This window comes from Quercus lobata, chromosome 9 (assembly GCF_001633185.2).
Source record: "Quercus lobata isolate SW786 chromosome 9, ValleyOak3.0 Primary Assembly, whole genome shotgun sequence".
NCBI lineage: Eukaryota > Viridiplantae > Streptophyta > Magnoliopsida > Fagales > Fagaceae > Quercus > Quercus lobata.
The window spans coordinates 29,607,429-29,627,881 of NC_044912.1; the positions used below are offsets into that span (position 1 = coordinate 29,607,429).

Here is a 20,453-nt window from a genome sequence, read left to right on the forward strand (position 1 = left end):
GATGCTATTACAATGAACCTAGACAAAATATTGACAGCCTAATCCCATAATTGCAGCTAGACAAAATATTAACATCTACCAAATCCCATAATTACAGTTGATTGGAAATCCCTTAATTGAGCTGGTTTGGGAATCCCTTAATTGTCTCTAACATGGGTCCTATCCCAATCTCTGACTGGCCTCTCTGTTCAATTGGTAGATGCCATAGATATGGTTGCTGACAACTCCCTCTTGGTATTGCTTTTGTTAAAGTTTAGTAAAATCTTTGTTCAAATGAAGAAGAAGAGCTCTTGCATTATGGTGCAAAAGTTGTTTTTTATTTTATTTACTTCAGACATTATGATGCGAAAGTTACATCCATAAAAATGGAGGAATGCTTGTTTTATATTTCTTTGAACTATTTTGAAACTTCACACATTATCATTTGAGTTTTCATGAAGTCACATCTGTTGGTCCTTATTTAGCTAATATTTTCTAAACAGGAACATCAGATGGGTAGTCTTTCGGATGTCTTCTGATGGTTTCTCTAACTTGTTCCTCTTGCTCTTGAAGGTTTGATGGCAGATGATCATAGACATCAGAGAATAAGCCTTCAATTGAAGGTTTTTCTGTCTTCTCTGCAATTTGAATTGCTTGCAGTAGCTGTATTGTATCAGAAGAGAAAGGTAAGATAGCTTTAATATATGGAGATTGAACAAAATTCATATTAACATGTATTCACCTGCTTTTTAACGCTGCTTCGGTGCTCAGTTTCATCTTTGTCACTCCACCAGCCATTCCTTTCTATCCATTTTCTAAATCTATTTACAGGGTTTCTAGCTGTTTTCCAGTATTCAATTTCATTCACGGATCGATACTTTGTGGAATCATCAGAGGTGGAATGGTGTCCTACTCTATATGCAAGGGCCTGAAAGTTATAATAAACACAGAAAATTAATCACAATCTGGAATACACAACTAGACGTGCATTGCTTTTCACCGAAAAGAAAGGTTGCGGTCATATGCTAAGAGGGACACTTGTTTTCTTTTACAAATAAAATAGCCTGGCAAAGAATAAGGATTGTGTCAATGTACCAGCTACGGGAAAAACTTTAACAAAAAGAAGTTTAGTCCTACCTCAACTAAAATTGGTCTTTGTTCACTTATAGCCATTTCACGAGCAGTGCGAATTGCACTTAATACAGCAAGAGCATCACTCCCATCCACCCGGATGCTTCGAATTCCATAAGCCCGACCCCTTACAACAATTCCATCACCTACAAAACATGAATAATTAAGAAAAGAAACAAACTAAAATGTCCATGAATGCATAGGGGGGCTTCAGGCTTGCCCTCTTCACTGGGGGAACCCAATGAACAGTAATTTAATAAATTACTGATTTTTCTAAAAGCTTAAGTCATGAGTAAATGGGAATGTAACCACCTTCTCTAATACCATTACAAATTACCATTTGTTACAAAAGCTTAAGATATTAGGAGATAATGAATTTAACCATTTTATAATAATTCTGACATAAATTTGATATGATACTAATGAGTAATGATTATCCCAATCCTTCATATAAAAGTGTAAGCAAAAAATGAAACTTATAGATAGGTGATGAAGAGTACTTCGAAATTGTTCTTCAATAGGAGTACTAATAGCCCATCCATTGTTACGACAAATAAAAATGATGGGGGCTTCCAGAACTGCTGCAAAATTCATTGCAGCATGGAAATCTCCCTGAAACATCAGTTAAGATACTAATGAGGATATGAACATTGATAATCTGATTTTTCAGAGGGAGAGGTGGAAGGGATTATTGTGCAGTCACCTCACTAGTACCACCATCTCCAATATAAGTAGCTACACATGCATTCTTTCCCTCCATTTTAAGAGAATAAGCAGCACCCACGGCTTGTGGAAGTTGTGTGCTGACAAAGCATAAAGCGTATGCAGACATTTAGTGTTGGCTATATACATCAATAATAAAAAATATTTATCTGAAAAAAGACTAATAAATAAAAATGAGGGGTAGATATCTCACGCAATAGGTGATGACACAGCGAAGTAGTTGTGTTTCTTAGAGACATAATGGATAGGCATCTGCCTGGCTTTTCCTTTGTCTTCCTTGTTTCCTAAGCACTGGTTTGCAAATTCTTGCAGTGTAAATCCACGCCACATGAGAGCTCCAGGCTCCCGGTACTGGCATTACAAATCAGACATGCACTTGCATCAGTTTCCCGTGCATAATTGTTGGGGGTTTTCAAAAAGGTCAATCGGTAGTAGATGTCAATTAACAAAACCCCTATCAACCGGATATGAGTTCTCTATATGTATATTCCAATGTAGATCTAAGGAAAACCAAAACTAAACTAATTAAGGTGGCATGACCATTCAAGGTTGACAAATCATGGATGTTACTCCTTGGTGGAATTATTTCCATCCATCAGCAAATAAAAATGGGACTATACATTTCAGTTAGAATTAAAGATGTTGAAAATATTGTACAAGGGTGTTCCAGTAGGTGATAAAATAGAGGAATCCAAAGATTGAGCATGCTTAAAGGAAACCAACAGTGATACTAGTGAGAACTGCATAGTTAACTGAAAGCTGTAGATGCTTCAAGGGGAATATGAGGTTCGAAAAGTTATATTATTAGTATGATCAATAGAAACAATTCAAAAATTGTACTCTGACAGGCTACACTCCTAATGAGTTTGGATGGTTAAGCAGCCATCATGTCTATTATATATATCATGTAGTCCTAGAGCAGTGATTTTTATGTATATATGAACATAGCTTATATGGATGTAATAAGTTTACCTGAGGCAACACAAGATCATCTGCACTAAGTGCAGCAGCTGAGCCAATGTTAATTGCTTCTTCCCCTAATGTGGTCAAATAAAAAGAGATTCTTCCTTGCCTTTGTGCTTCATAGAATATGTTGTCCATCATTTGAAGGGTGACCATGTCACTATACATCTTTATGGCCACTTCCTTTCTTACCTGTTGAATGAATGAATGTGACATAACCAAGACAATTGAACAAATAGTGATGTTAAAACTAAACTTTTAAACTTAGATGAATCTAGAAATTTTGCATATCCTTTTGGATTAAGAAGTATTTCATATCATTTTACATATCATATATTTTGGGATTTTGTTAATGTTTGACCTACAAGTTCAAGATTGAATAAAAAGCCTTGTTTGACATGGCAATAAGGTCAAAAACAGAACAGTCATAGTACTCTGCTTTAACTATAAGCTTGCCACATTGATAACCTTATTGCCCTATTGGATTACTCGAACCAATTTGAGAGATACCTGTACAAAGTTGTTGGACACGATCAGCTCTCCATCGTCATCGAGAACTCGATAACAAGGTACCCTTTTATCAGCAGACTCGGAAATGAAATTCATTTCTGAAGTAAATTCAACCTTTCCTCCAGGAAAATCCAAGGCCTGCTCGTACAAAATACTCAAAAGTGTGACTATTGAAATTCAAATGGGCTGGAAACTCAAAATTAAAGCAATTCACAAAATTAATAATGAACATGTAACATCCTAAAACAGGTACCGTTGTGAAACACATAACATAAAGAAATGTATGAAGCCATCCTTACATGATTTGAAATGAAAATGATAATGATAGGCAACATCTAATAATTATCGTTGTTTTTTTTTTTATTTTATTTGGTATAACTTCATATACTGAAAATAAAAATAAAACTATCATTTCATACTTTATTCAAATAATTTAAATTATTAAAAAAAAAAATGAAATTCAAATCTTTCTCTTTAAATTTCTTTATCCAAACCAATCATTTGCTTTTATTTATTTATTTATTTAATATTATGGGATACATCACCTGAACCCATATAAAAGGTAATTTAAGAATAAGAATAAGCAGGAGAAATTCACAACTTCATATTTACAAAGTGAGAATGGCATTATGCATAGTATGACTATGACTCAGTCTGATCACTGGTCCTTAGATTTTTATTCTATTGGCATTAACGATTGCCGTTAATTACTTGGGTTTTTTTGTTGCGTGTGTGCGTGTTTTTGTTTTTTTGGGGGGCGGGGTTGTTTTTGTGTGTGTCCTCGAATTTTTATTTATTTATTTTATTTGTCAATGCAACTAGATGTTTGAATTCTATTGAATGAACATAATGTATTGGATTGTACCTAAGGTACTATACTAGAAATTTACCATTTTTTTCTTGACAAATTTACTTACTCCTTACGAGTAATTATACAATATTTTGAGAGTACAACGATAATGTCCTCTCTCATCTCACATAATAATAAATCTGAATTATATTTATGATAGGATCGACCATTTATATTACTGATATTGTGATACGAGGGAAAATAGTACCTCAATGTTGTTCTACGCGTTAGTGTCTAATTTTCCATACATCACTCATAATAATAAATCTTATTAAATAAGATCGACTATTCATATAACTGATATGGGTGGAAAATAGTACCTCAATATTGTTCTCGGTATTAGTGTCTAATTTTCCACACATCACACGTCAAGGATTTAAATTTCCAATCTCAACTGCTATTACATACTAATGGGATAAAATTACCATTTCACACAGAGATCATTTGGCATCGTCATTTCTAATTCACATTATAGTGGGCCTAGACCCTACTCCCTAGTTAGGATTATGCTGTAACGCCCAATGATAGTGCAATTAAGAATTAAGTAAAAAAAAAATTGGTGGGAAATTTGGCCTTTTCAAAGAATCACAAATTGTTGCCTTTTGGAGCTCCAAAATGGAACGCCACTCTTGAGTGAAAAAATTTGTCATATCTCATATCCTTATCAGTTAGATAGCATTAGGAGGTAGAAATTTTTGGGTTTTGAGACGCGTCATTTCCAACCAACACATTCATTTGTTTATTCTTTTTTTGATTTTTTCTCCCAATAAGGGTGTCCAAAGCTTGAGTGCAGTGTACATCTAACTCACCAACCCGATACTATTAACCCAACCTAACCCAATTCAATTGATGCTTCGGATTAATTTTTGTGGGTTGGTGGGTTAGAATTCTTTTTGAGTCTTGGATTGAGTTGAGTTCAGGTTGATAATTTTTCAACTCATCTAACTCAACCCAATTACTTTTATAAAGAATGAATACTTTTATAATAAAGATAGTTGTCAAAGATGAGTTACCCAAAAAAAAAAAGTTGTCAAAGATAATAACAAAGTGAGATGTATTTTGCTTTATGCTTTAATTTATAAACTAAACTACCTTATCCTTATTGTAGATCTTTTTTGAGGGAAAATAACAAAAAAAAACAAAAAACAAAAAACTTAATCAAATTCAATTTATTTTTATTTCATGAAGCGATCTTCAGTTGCCTCTCAAGTTTAAAACCTTAGGTATACCCACCACTCCAAGAAAGTATTTTATACATCCAATATATATACCATTTTTTCCATAATATGTAGATTTCATACCATTGTGAAATTCACATGTTATCAAAAAGATGATGTATAAGTCAGATACATAAAATAATTATTACCCCACATGAGATAACCATGTTTGGGTTCCTCTCGAGTTCCTCTTCCTCATTCACTAATTTTGGATTTTCATTTTCCAAAGTTTAACTATTTTCTTTTCTTTCTTTCTTTTTTCTATTTATTTTTTTCTAAGAAAATGAGTGAAATGGGGACGAACCTTCAACTTCAAGTCAAGCCCAAAGAATATTGAAGAAGAAAGAGAGAGCGAGAGAGAGAATGGTCACATCTTTGTAATATATTGCGCCCATACACGCAACGTAACCAAATTTGGCTTCCATTATTCTCCTGTATTATTTGACATGACAGGCTCTGATCTAAAAGAACCTGGGGGAAAAGGATTGGATCAATAGCTTTCTTTTTTTTTTAGTGAGTTTTTGGTCCCAAGGGAGAGGATAAGATAAGGTAATTAACACCAAATAATTCTAAATTGTTAAAAACCATTGATATTTCAAAAGATAAAAGAGGGAAGGTCGCCACTTCATGACGCATGAGGTATGCTTTGCGATCAATTGCGCTGCTTCGAAGGTTAATGGTTCAACTTATTACGTGATCCACTTTTCTTATGAAAATTCACTAAAAAAAAGTATTTCTATCCCAAAAAAATTAAAGAAACATGAATAAAATGATTATCATGTGTGTGTATTTTTTTAATCCTCGAGCTCGTTATACTCTCTTGACGTATAATTTTAGCACTAAAAATGGAAAAAGAGCAAGAACAGATATATATAATCCTATATAAGAATCCTAATCATAATTAGTTTAGAGTTAAACAAGGAAGAATCCTTATTCCTTAAATCAATAGCTGAAAATTTTTGAAAAAAAATGAATAATTTTTACTAAACGCGTATGATATTTGTAATGCATATACAGTGTCTCTAGTCTAAAACCAACATAAAAAACATGGAAAACAAAAATAGTAGTACCTGATCACCTCCATCCTGGTTAATGTATTTTGTATCGGACACTCTTTCAGCTTCGGTGGATTTGAAACGCCGAACGGCGAAATGGGTAGATGAATCACCAAAAATTGCATGTGGTCTTCCATGGTTGTCACCAAGTGGCATTGTTGAAGAACTCGAATGAAAGGAATTAGAAGTACTATTCCAAGAACTAAGATTGAGAATTCCGAACGAGCCCATCTTTTTGTTTAGATGATGGGCAATGGTTCTTGACCTTATCACCCAGTTTGCCATTGAATAACAACAATGGAGATTTTTATGAAGGTTAAATTGAACCTTGATGAGAGAAATGAGAAACAGAATATTCAATTTGTAGTAGAAAGATTGATGATGGCCTGGTGGGTCATGCTTTTTTTTTTTTTTTTTTTTAAGAGTTGCTAAAGAAAAGACAAAAAAACGTGTCTTATATAGTATAAAGTATGTACTTTAATAATTTTTAAAATGAAAAAGGTGATCAGTTATATCAATCCACAAAAATTAATGACCGTGTTCATAGATGGTGGTGGTGGAGAAGTTCTATTCTCATACGCCTTTTTATCCATAGATTCTTTGTCTATGTCCAAGGATAAGGGTAGATCGATTAGCCATGGAGTGGAGCTTTGCTGGCTGTGACTTCAATGTCATCCGAATCCTGGTCCTAGGTGGGGCCACCTTGTCAACTAGATTGATCCTTGAAGCAATTATGTACCGCAAGACTTGGTTACGTCCGAGTTCTGATAATTGAAACTTTGGAACGTTTTCCCACTAAGGTGCAGTTTGGATTGCACTTATTCACGTTGCGTTTTTCTCCTTCACGTTTTCTCCTTTTTTTTTTTTTTTTTTTTTTTTTTTTACCTGAAGTTGGTTTCACGTGGGGAACAAACCTGCCAGTGGTTCCTGTGCACAGTACACGGGACTTACTAGCACTTGGACGGCCACATATTGGTCTGAAATGGCACTATTTGTAGGTCTGTGTACTGTTCACGGAACCCACAAACATTTTTTTTATCCAAATTTTAATTAAAAATGAGTCCTACGGTACTATTCACACATTTAAAAATTATTTTGCTACAGTGTTTTCAGTTTTCAGTTTCAGCAAAAATAAGTTGTATCCAAACATATCCTAAGAATGCTATGCCCACTTAAAAATTTACATAATTTTTACTGTAACTCATTATGTGATAAGTTGTAAGTGCTAGAAGTGTGAATTTATATAGATCCACCACCATACCTCTATCACTTATAATTCTTTTTATTTTATTTTATTTTTATTTTAAGAGAGCTATCACTTACAATTCATCACGTAATAAGTTATGGCAAAAATTAGGTTAACAATTTTTTTTTTTTTTGTGTGTGTGTGTGTGTGTGTGTGTGTGAAAACTGACTACATGTTACTTATATTTAGTTATTTACTATTAAGATGGAAAAATTGCAACAATAGAGGAAAATTAATTATTGGTGTGGGTACTGGGTAAAGATCAGAAAATGATTACTATTGTCTATACTCAAATGCCTTTTCACGATCCTCTATCATCAAGAAAACCACAAATTTAAAAATTAAATTTCGGATTTTTCATAAAAATTAACAATCAAATTTCTAACTTTCTTGACAATATGAGGTGGAAGATTTAAGATTCATAAATAATTTTATAATTATAAATGATGTGGCGTGAAAGCCACAAAAAGGCAAAAAACAAAACATATTTACTTCAAGAAGATAGCCTCAAATCCATGAGGAGTTCTTTAAATCCACAAGGTAACAAGTTCTAGAATCCATGAGAAAAGAGAAACAAAACATCTATATTTTTTAAAATGGAATCTAAATTGTCTTGAAATCTACAATGCTTTTAAAAAGTTATAAAAAAAAATAAAAATAAAAATTCTAAGGAGTCTAGAATTAAAAGTTATAAAGGAAACAAAAATTACTATAATAATAAAAAATTAAATAAAAAAAAAGGCAAAAATGAGAATTTTGGGGCCTAAATGAAGGAATTTGGCCAAAAGGTGGCATTGATCATCCCCAAAAGGCATGAGTTGTTCCAAATGACATCATTTCCCTTTTTGCCACTAAATTTCATGCAATTACGTCATTGTCACTGATGATTACTCTCATTTCTCTCACAAATTTTTTTACTTAATCACTTTTTAAAAACTTTTTCTCAAGGGTTGGGATTGAATTTTTTTTTTTTTTCAATCTCAATCATTGATAGCAATAGCAAATAGGGTATGGCTTCTGATCTTAATCCAAAACTAAATTATTGGTGTATATATAAGAAAATGACTATTCCGTAGTAAAATGTTTTTCAAGAGCCTCTATCATCAAGAAAACTATAAATTTAACAATTAAATTTCTATCTTTTTTGTCAATATGAGGTGGTAGATTTAAGATTCATTGAATTTATGTAATTTTATAATTTTAATGTTAAAATTAATATTCTACATATTGAAATATTACATGATATATATGCTTAAATACATTATCTATAACTTTTCCCTATAAAAAAAAAAAAAAAAAAAATGTATAACTTTTCCATATACGAATCAATTAAATTTTATATATAAAACATAAGGAAATTTTCATATCAGATTGCAGGAAGGAAGAAATGCTGGGGGGAGCAACTCCTTATAATTTTATTGTTTCTGGCCTGCTTATGCAGGAACGTACCTTTATGTGCTTTGCCTTTTGGTTTTAATACCAGTATATTTCACTTTCTAAAAAAGAAGGAAATTTTCATAAATATATTCAAAGTTGAATAATAAAATAATGAATATAAATAAAAGAAAATTACATTAAGTTATACAATAGAAACCTATCGTGTAAAACAATTTTTTTTCATTTGAAACTAAATATTATGGTAGATATTAATTAAAATAATTTAGAAAAAATAATAACAAATTTTAAAATTATTTCAAGCATTTATTAATAGAATTTTAATCAAAATAGTAATTTAAACTTCTTGTAATTTAGTAAGAGAGTTACACCTAGAGTTAAATTTACTTAATAATTTCAATACCAATAGTGCAGTGAGAAGTCTTTTGTTGGTTGGATAAAAAGCCTGTAGTGCATAAAATAAATGGGAAAAATGATTCTTTTTTTAATATAAAAACAACCGATCAACCGTCCTACATAAGTGAATATCATCTACTAAAAGTGTGTCCACTGTTGTCCTAAAAAGTGCAAACTAAGGATCTATGATATAACAAAACCCTAATCATTGGGCATAACTAAGGGTAGAAATTTCAATAATAATCCTCTAATATTTATTTTTTTGTGTGTTTTTCATTTTTTTTGTCATTTTGATGAGATTTTTCTTTTCATCCATGCAAAACTTTTTTTTTTTTTGGGTAATATTTTTCATGCATTATCAAAATGAATGTTGGGATGTTAGTTTTTTACACATCCAATAATGAACTTTATTATTTGTAGCATGCTATTGTTGGGAAATTGCCTTAAATTCCAATTATGACTGAGAAAGTAAATTAAGTTTCCTAGTTGAAGAAGGAACAATTAATTTGGGTTTCCATGTTGTAGAAGAAAAGACTATTTCTCAGTGAGAAAGGAAGTTTATTTCTTGTTAAAAAAGGTAATGTATTCCTAGTCCAAGAGGGAATAGATTCCTTATAAAAGAGGTAATGTATTTCTAATCCAAGAGGAAATAGCAAAAATTTCTTATATACATAGTTCTCAAAACCGGATCAGACCGGGAGGTCGGACAGTGAAAATCGAGAACTAGGATGAAAACCGATTTTTTAAGCATAAAGAACCGGGTATATGTGGCAATTCCGTGAACCCCTAAAATCGGAGTTGGACCACACGAACCTGTGGCAAGAACCATGCGATTCAACCCCTTAGCAATTTTATTAATTTATTTAAAAAAACAACTTAACACAATTTTATTCTACTTAATTAAATTATCCATCTCTTACAAGGAATAAAAAAAATTATAATTAAAATCCTTTAAAGATATTCAACTTTACTTCAAAAATTAATCATAAATTTTAATGTTTTCATGGTAATTATTTTATTTTATTAACTTTCTTATTTAATTATTAAATATATGCTTGAAAATCATTAAATTTCCCTCACATATATAGATATATTAGTCAATTTTGCTAGTTTTATAAATTTAATATCTATATTTAGGCTTTAATTAATTATTGAATTAATTATGACATCATCCCGATTTGACCTCGGTTCGATCTCAAAAACCTTGAACCTCTCCCTTTTACGATTCAGGTCTGAAAACCTTACTTATATATAGACAATGCTGAATTTGATGGCTTTGGCCCAAGGGTCTTCCCTATAGAGAGAGGGAAAATAGATTATGAAACGAAGAGAGAGAAAAGGGATTTTTGCTTGGGAGAAATGTAAGAGAAAGGAGAGAGCAAGGTACTGCCGCCTTCGAGAAGACACAAAAAGAGTATGTGCAAGAGTAAAGAAAAAGGAAGCCTCACAAGAAAGAAAAAGAAGAAAGAGCAGCCAAAAGGGAGCCACTTAGAGAGAGAGTGAGAGAAAAAATTAAAAAAATTAAAAAAAAAAAAAAAAAAAGGACAGCCAAGAGAGAGCTATATATGCATGGAGAAGAAAATAAAAAGGAGAGAGCAAAGTGTTGCTGCCCTTGAAAGAGATAATTAGTATGTGAGAGAGTAAAGAAAAACAAGAAAGATTTTTCTTTAGCCGTGAGACATACACAAGAATTATTGTAATTGATATGATAATAATGAAATTATTCGGAGTTTGTCTCGTGGTTTTTCCCTTTAAAGAAAAAGGGTTTTCCACGTGAATATTTATGTTCTTATGTGTGATTGTTATTTTAGATTGATAAAATTATTTGGGACCTAATAGCTATGTAGTATGTCCATGTGACAAGTTTTATATAATGAGGAAGAAATTTAAGAATCTGTCAAAAAGTAAGTTCAAATTCAATGAGATATCCAAAAAGACATGTTAGGATAATGAAAATGAATAATAAAACAGTATCAATATGTATTCTTCAATTCCACCTTCTTCTTTTTATTATTATTATTATTATTATTATTATTATAACAACAAGAAGAAGTACACAATATAATCATATAAACAGGACTATAAAATTAACTCCTGATAAAATATTAACCCACAGAGGTACAATCCCTAGATCCTAGCAATAACAAACCATAAATCATAAATCCTAAACTCTAAAACTAAGCCTAAAATTCAAGCTGAGCAAACTCTAAATTCTAAACCCTAACAATAACAAACACCAAACCCTATATAAAAACCAAAAAACGCTAAACACTAAACCATCTAAAAGTTTATTCAAAAGCAACCATAGTTATATGAATGTTCAAGATATCACTTGTCATTAACAAGAATTTTGGAAAATTGATTGTAATTCTCTTTCCTCCAAAGGAAATCAACCAACTTTGCATATTTTCTTCACCAAAAAAGAAAAGAAAAGAAAAACTGGTCTTATAAAAAAAAAATTAAAATGAAAAAAAAAAGTTTCCTTCTTTAAAAAAAAAAAAAAGGATCAAATTGAGTCTCACTGGTTGACCAAGACCAACCCAACATTTCAACCGGTCAGGTGAGGGTTGACCCGTTTTCCCTACAGGTTCATCTCGAGTTCAGGACCGATATATTATTTTAATTTTTTTATGGTTCCGATTGGCCAAGTTAATCGAATTTGGATCCAATTTTGTCAAATCTACATAAATTAAGCCGTTCTGAAATTACCACCGCTCCCTAATGTTCTAACTAATTTCATCAAGGCACCAAAACCTTTAAAAAATTATAATTTTAACATTATAATTCCAACTGAGCCGTACTTTCATAATAAAAAAACATGAATCAATACAGAAGTCTACAAGACTACAACCATATTTCTATAATATATATATATATATATATATATATATATATTAAGTTTTTAACGCGCAACACGTAGCTTTCTTTATTGACTGACCGTTGGCAATCTCTTTTGGTTGGCCAATTTGGACTTGCAAGTTGCAACAATGAATGGCCTTTGCTTTCTTTCTTTTCTTACCTTTTTTTTTTTTTTAGTTGTCATATTATTGTGCGTTTGTTTCAACTTTTAGGAGCTGAAACGCACGTTTCTGTAAAAGCTGGAGCAATTTGTGTGTTTTGGGCCAAGGCTAAAAACACGCTGAGAACGCGCAAAACTTATAAAGTGCTAGAGGTCCATAAAACAAAAAACGCATGCACATTGGAACTATTCATTTGGCTGGTTAATCAATTACCAAATTACCTTGATAAAATGTTCTCATCAGTTCTCACGCTTGAAGCTCACCACAATAAAAGCAAAAAAATTATGTCTCTCATAAAACTGATATAATTTAAACAACAAGTCTAAAATCAAAACAACAATAGCAGATCAAGAACAGAAAAACAAAAAAAATTAGAACAACAATAAATGATCAAGAAAAAAAAAATAGAAGTCGATCTGACAAATCTAAAATTAGAATCAACAACTAATCAAGAACAAGGAAAAAAAATAGAAGCCGATATGACCCTTGGTTGCATGCACTCTGCAGTGAGAAGGAGGAGCAGCAGTGGTGGTGTGGCGGAGCAAAGGCGATTTCTCCTTTCTCTCCATGTGTGTCTGTGTGTGTTTGAAGATAATGACACCAAAAGGCAAGCAAAATTATATGAGACGTATCATAGAGAGAGCTAGAGAATTTATGGAATCAAGTAGGGAAAAAAAAAATGAGAAGAAAATGAGAGAGCTAGAGAAAGAGTGAGGGAGCTTCTAGAATCAAGTGGAAGTAAAGAAAAAAAGGAGAGGATGTACAAATGATGGGTATACGTGTGTGGTGGACAGAATGCAAGAGAAAAAAAAAAAAAAAAAAAGGAAACGTATGGATGAAAGAAAAGGCAAAGAATAAGAAATCACAATTTAAAAATAATACCACAATATTTTTACAATAAATTTTAAGTAATTAGCTAATATTGGTGGGTAAAAATATAATTTCAGTGGTGGGTTCAAATTAAAACTAGTAACAACTTTCCATATAAGATTTTGTTATAATTCTTGTGAAAGTATTGCAAAAAATATTGTGGATGTAATACTTTTTGTTGAAAAATATAATTGTTGAGAATGAATAGAAAAAGAAAATTTAAAATTGATTAAAAAATAAATATTAAAAAAGTGGGTAGGTAAAAGGTAAATGTCAAACAGTACAAAAATTTGTCTAACTTGTTGGAGATGCTCTTATATATACATTGTCCTTTTTTGGTAATTTACAACTCAATCCGCTGCTTTTATAAGAGTTAGTCAAACACTCAACTTTTTCAAAAAGTACTTTTTAACAGTTTTTACCAAACATTCAGCTTTTTGAAAATATACTTTTTCATCATGCACTTTTACAAAAAAATGAACCAAACTCACCCGCCGTGCATGTTCGTGTTTCCACCAAATATATATATATATATATAAAAGGGCGATTTGATACATTTGAGAGCCTAAAGTGAAAAATGAAATTAAAACTTTTTATATATATAAATATGACTTTAAAAATTAAATATTATTTAAACTCTTTTATCTTATTTTAGATGCAAAATTATTACTAATTAACATGAACTATGTAGATTTTTTTTTTTAATAGAAAGCCTATAAATATAAAAAATTTGACAAAACTTTTCACACTTATTGTGTGATAAAATGATAGCGGTAAGTAAAAGAACGATATTAGTAGTGGACCTTGGTGAAAACTAGTAAAAATTTGTCAACTCAAATGTTGTGAAAAATGTTGTGAATTTTTTTTGTGTATTGCTTTTTTTTTTTTTTTTTAAGAAGTGCTATATTCACAATAAAACCCATCACTAAAATTATTTTTTTGCCATCAATAACAACTTATAACAACCTGCTACTTAGGAATTGTAGTAAAAGTGTTGTGAAATTTTTTGTGAAAGTAGCATTTTTATCTCTTTTTTTTGTTTTTTATTTGATAAAAAAATATTATTTTATTTATTGGCTAATATTTAGGTTTAATTAAATTAAAATTTGGGGCCTTTTTTATACTTAGGGCCTTAGGCGATTGCATCAATTGCATTTAGTGTTAAGCCGGCACTATATATATATATATATATATAAGTGCATGATCTAAGTTACAAATTAAAAATAATCTTGCCCATACCCTTAGCATATTTAAAATATTTAATTTTTAATGTATATTTCTATCATCAATCAACGTACAAATTACACATAAACAAATATTGTTCAAGTAGTATTGTTGGTTTTGGAAAACATCATCTATGTCAAAATATTAATAATGACATCATAATCCTCTCCATTTCAAAGAAATTATACATGGTATGTTTCATAGTCAAATTTTACTTTTCACGGGTCTAAATATGTATAAGAGCACTAATATCTGGGGATGTAAAAAAGTGTCTATTTTATATTCTTAAAACCTACTTTATTTATTTTTTACCAACCCATTGTAGGGGCCTTTTGTGCGTTGGGCTGGGCTGCCTCCTGCGGTAATGGACCCGAATGTTTTCTGAGTAAGGGAGTTGGGGCCAGTCCTATTGTAACTCAACTTGGGCCGGTTTGTGCACAAATTTGTGCCTTGTCTGCCAAGAGTAGGCTTACGGCAAGCAGAACTGTTTCAGATGAGTTACGGCAGGATATAATAACAATAACCAAAACAGAGTATTCTGACTATTTAAATAAATGGCTATGTAATCCCTACTCATAAAGCATGATTACAGTTGTGATAATGTTATTCACAGAGAAAGTAAAGGAGAAAGAAAATAATATGAACTAACGAAGAATGTGCATAAATCAAGTTTTAAATTTAGTCTGTTGAAGCAAAGCCAAAGATGGGAGAACGCCTCTTCTCAATGCAAATAATCTCCCAGGAAAAGATCTTGTCGTGGGGATTAATGACTTTGAGGGAGTCGGACCTGAATGGTTATTGCCCAAAAGGAGTCTTTGTTACTTTTTGGAAGAGAGCAGGATTTGAAGGGGGAGAGAGAGAAACCGACCTACTGGTGCATGCCCACTGTATTACCTCTCATTTTTTCTTAATTTTCTCTCTTTCCTTCTCTGCTTTCTTTCTTATCTTTTTTTTTTTACTCTGTTTTCTTCTTACTCCGTGAATCCTCTGTTTTTCCGTCCTTTTTCCAGGGCACGGCAAGGCTCCTTTTATAGTGCCTGCTGTGACCAACGTTTTACCACTTTGTCCCTTAACCGCCTTTGTCTGGTCTAGGCGTACGTGCCGACCACAAGTCTGTGCAACATTCACCCTTGCCAGACAAAGGCAAGTTTGTTTCGTTCTTCAGTCTACCGTAGCACTTCTTTCTTGCCACGGTATAAATGCTTTCTCTCTCTTTCCCTCAAGGCATGCACCCAACGGTTCCCCTCTCAAACTTGCCTCTTTTGGGTGGTTTGTCATCCCAGCAGGGCGTACCTCCCAAAAGGGCTTGGGCAGGGGCCATAAAATAGATATTTTCCCCTCTCCCCACCACCAAACCATACCCCCTTTACCTCTTACCTCTTACCCATGGCCCCACCACGTCCTATATTGACTGGGATAGGCTGGTGGTGCCTGGGCTTTGCGCGTGCTTTCCTTTTAGATATGTCCAAAAGTCTGCTTGCTGCTCATGCGTCTGCCGTGATCTGGAGACTCTCCGTCTACGTTTTCTGACCTTTTATGTGGGTTTTTCTTTAGTTTCCCACTCCTTTCAAGAGCTGGGCTTTGTCTGGTGATAGGTTTTACATTTCTTTGGTCCACTCTTGATTTTCTTTATTTCTTGCAATTTTGAACTATTATTCCTGCCGTAATAACTTAATCCTGCTGGACCTCTTTTGGGCCAGCCATTTATTCCTTTTCTCAGTGGCCTGTTATGGGCACTATTTTGCTTTTACTTATGGGCTCCTATGTCCCTTTGGGCTTTCCTTTGAGCATCCATGGCCTGATCTTTTTCTTTGGGCTTCCTCGGCCCGTTTGCTTAATTCTACACTCCCATGGGCTTTTTACTAATTTCATTGGGCTTCCCTGGCCCAATAACCTTATTCTCATCCTTGGGGTTCATGGGCCTGCCATAAACCCCTTACTCTCTTAGTTTGGATTGCCTTGGGCCTGCGGCGGCCCTTTCTCACTTTTCTATCTCATACATTGCTCATGGGATGCTATTTCTTTCTTTCCTGACTTCTTTGAGCCCGCTTACCTCTTCAAGACCCATTTGTTTATTTGTTGGGCCTGTGATCCATTATTCTTGCTGCTTGAGCCTAATGGTTTTTTGCTATCTATTTTGTCAATTCTTTGTTGCCCTTATTATTGGGCCTTCTTTCTGTCTACCTGGGCTTTCACAAATGGCCCTCAACACCCATTTTATGACTTCACACAACATCCTAATTTTTATTTTTATATACAACTCATTAAAATAATATAAACTACCACGTCCAATAATATAAACAACTTATTTCTCTCTCTTCTTTCTCATTTTTTTTCTTCCCTTTTTTCCTCTCTTCCTTTCTCTCTCAATCAAATCTACACTGCCAACTAGAGAGAAAGGGAATTAAATAAGTATATTTATGCTTACATCTCAACTACAGAAGGTCGTAAATTTACAACCTTACTGCAGCTATGTGGGAAAATTTTTTGAATATACCAACCCATATGTTGGTGGTTTTGGACATTTGAGGAGCTAAATTTGCAATTTGGAGGGTTTTACACCCCCTAATGCTAATTCTCTAAGGTGTTACATTATTTAAAATTTTATTCCACCTACTCCTAATAGAGATAATTGATTTTAAACAATGTAGTACTATATAAACCCTTAAGATTCCTAAAAGCTAATTGATTTTAAACAATGTAGTACTATATAAACCCTTAAATTCCTAAAAGCTAAATATTAATTATTAAATAAATTCTCTCAATTCAAAGACAGATAGAAAGGATCCATTTGTGGCATTTGTGTATTTGATTATAACTAGTTGTGGTATTCAATTTCTCCACGATGAGAAATAGGAAAAAACTAAATTTGGAATCTAAAGACTAAAGTTAGATGAAGCTACAATGAATTAGACTAGGAAGAGATGCAAATATTAAATTTGGAATCCAAAGACTAATGGCTAGTTTGGATGGAGGGGGAGCGGGGGAGTAAAGTAGAGACTACAACAAAAATGGGTTATAATGATGAAATCTAGTGAGGAAAACTAAATTCATCACTAAATGATAACATTGGGTGAGGAAAAAAAAAAAATTCATCACTGATTTTGATAAAATGTTTTACTATAGTGATAAAATCAATATTTCGTCACTAAAGATACTAATATTGGTGACGATATAGGTTTTTCGTCACTATAGCTCATGAAATATTTTTGGCACAAGTGGTACTGTTGTCTATGGTGACGAACAATTTCGTCACCAAAAGTGAGATCTATGGTGACGAAAGGTTTGCATCACCAAATACAAATAATAGGTGATGAAATACTAATCTCATCACCCAATATATAAGATTTAGATTTCATTGGTGACAAAATAAGTTTTCGTCACTATTGGTAAAAAAATTAGGTTTCATCGGTGACGAAATAAGGTTTTTGTCACTATTATTCTTTGGCCTTTTGGTTTATTTCAATTTTTTTTTTTTAAATGTGTGAAGTTGATGTTTGTGTTAATGTAACAATAGGTCCAAAAATGGAGTTTTGTTTCTTCTTTATTTTTATTTTGTTATTTATAAGTTATTTTGTAACATTGAAAAAAAAAATTGGCAATATGATTTTATGTAAGGGTATTTTCGTAATTTTTTCCATACCAACACCAACCTTATTTCCACTACACGTTGGTTTGCCCCCACTCATCATTTTCAACCGCCCCTTCCCTCTCTTCTCTGTTCTCTACTCTCTCATTCACTTTCCCCGCCATGACCGAATCCTTAAGCCCATGTCTCCTTCCTCATTTTTTATTTCTTAAGTTAAGACCTAAGACCTCCAAGGAAGTGAGGATTTCTCTCTATTAATCCTCCTAGCTAGTAGCCAAACTCCAGGAGATTTCAAAGTGGATCAAACCCAAGGTAAAAATATGAGTATTCTATCAATTTCTTCTATGAAATACATTGGGTTTTGTTATTTTATGATGTTTTTGGTATATACTTGATGAGTTTGGTGAATATTGGAAGATTAGAGGGTTATAAAGATTTGGGTAGCAAGGGATTTATTAAATCCGAAAATTTCAATCTTTTTGGAGGTGTTTGCTTTGATGGGGTGTTTTGGTTGTCTATTTTACTAATGGGTATTTGAGGGTTGGTTTCCTAAAACAACCATATGAGTTTTGTTGTTACATGTGTTGAGGTGAGCTGATTTTAAAAGTGTGTTTTCTTTGCATTTGGATGGTTTTGACATATGTGAGAGTGAACTTTATATTTGTTGCACGTCATTATGATTACTTTATATACATACATAAAAATTATATATTCAAAACAATAGTGAGAAACTTATCAAAGTTTGATAGAATTAATTTAATTAAATAAATAACTTATTTCTATCATTCTTACCTCTTCTTCCATATTGGAAAGTTGTGTAGCAAGTACTTTTCTCTCTGTTTGTCTCCCTCTATTTTCATGCCTTGCATTTGATTCTTTGGCATATTTGTGTTCTTATTTAGACTTGCATATTTGCAAGTTCTGTTGTGTCTCCAACTTGCATGTCCAACAAGTATCTAAAATATTATTTTTTCCATTTATATCCATTAGTATATATATATATATATATATATATATATATTCAAATTTAACCAATAGTAAATATATACTACAACAAAAGTGGGCTATGGTGACGAAATCTAGTGAGGATAAACAATTTCGTCACCAAAGATGTACGAATTGGTGACAAAATCAATATTTTGTAACTAAAGATGTACAAATTGGTGATGAAATATTTATTTCGTCATTATAGGTCATGAAAAAAAGGCAAACATAGGGTGACGAAATATTCGCGTCACCAAAGACTTACCAAAGTTGATGAAATTCTAAATTCGTCACCCAATATTAGGACATAGGTGTTTTTGGTGACGAAATAAATTTTCGTCACCTATTGTTTAACCAAAGACTAACCGGAGGTGACGAAATTCTAAATTCATCATCCAATATTAAGATGGAGGTGTTTTTGGTGACGAAATAAGTGTGTGTCACCTATTGTTTACAAATAATTAAGGATGATCATGGGCAGGGTATACCCATATATACCTGACCTAATTAATTTACCCATGGATATCCGATTACCTTACTCAATTAGCATCCATACCCAATTGTTACCCGATCTGTTTATCCATAGATATCCATACCTTACCCAAAGCTGAATTTTATAAAATCACCAAATATGCTCAAACCCCACTAAAATGACCAATATATCCTCAAAATCTCTAAAATAAGCAAAATACCCATGAACCCTTTAAAATGACCAAAATACTCCTACAATCTCTAAAATCACCAATTATGCTAAAAATCCACTAAAATGACCAAAATATCCCAAAATCTCTAAAATGAGCAAAATACCCATGAAATAACCTAAAAAATGACCAAAAAACCCTCGAAATCACCAAATATGCTCAAAAACCACTAAAAATTACCAAAATATCCCCTAAAAGATGAGTTTAAAGACCAAATGGTAAATTACATTCAATTGGCATAAAAATTGGCATATATATATATGTGTGTGTGTGTGTGTGTGTGTGTGTATTAATGAATTAATGTTAGAGAAAAATTGAGTACTTTTTAAATTTATTCACTTAATTAATTAAAACTACTATTTTTTTTTTCTAATCATAACTATCATAAGAAGAAGAAAAAAACTAAATTCCGTGAATATCAAAGTAAATCATAATTAATTATCAAGTAGTAGTGGTAATATATATATATATATATATATATATTATAATGTTTATGAGAAGTAATACGTATTAGAATGTACACTTAACCCAAAAAAAGAAAAAAAAAAGTATAATGTACCAAGTTGCAAGTAAAACAAAAATGAAAGGCTTAAAAGAATA

General features: G+C 32.2%; 1 protein-coding gene across 1 annotated transcript; it reads right to left on the reverse strand.

The window, feature by feature from the left end:
* Positions 1-235: 235 nt before the first annotated feature.
* On the reverse strand, positions 236-6,822 carry LOC115960822 (2-oxoisovalerate dehydrogenase subunit alpha 2, mitochondrial-like). Its single transcript, XM_031079815.1, has 9 exons — positions 6,444-6,822; positions 3,307-3,444; positions 2,806-2,988; positions 2,027-2,184; positions 1,814-1,913; positions 1,611-1,722; positions 1,117-1,256; positions 722-907; positions 236-642 (listed from the first exon to the last, which is right to left on the reverse strand). The coding sequence occupies exons 1-9, from the start codon at positions 6,711-6,713 to the stop codon at positions 475-477; spliced, it is 1,455 nt and encodes a 484-aa protein (XP_030935675.1). The 5' UTR covers positions 6,714-6,822; the 3' UTR covers positions 236-474.
* Positions 6,823-20,453: the final 13,631 nt, after the last annotated feature.

What these genes read in the sequence shown, in the direction of transcription:
- LOC115960822 (XM_031079815.1), bottom strand. Translation starts at nt 6,713, where the DNA reads ATGGCAAACTGGGTGATAAGGTCAAGAACCATTGCCCATCATCTAAAC. An exon ending in AAAGACCAATTTTAGTTGAG is followed by an intron (nt 908 to 1,116) that starts GTAGGACTAAAC and finishes TATAACTTTCAG; the next exon opens with GCCCTTGCATATAGAGTAGG. An exon ending in GAAGCAGCGTTAAAAAGCAG is followed by an intron (nt 643 to 721) that starts GTGAATACATGT and finishes GATACAATACAG; the next exon opens with CTACTGCAAGCAATTCAAAT.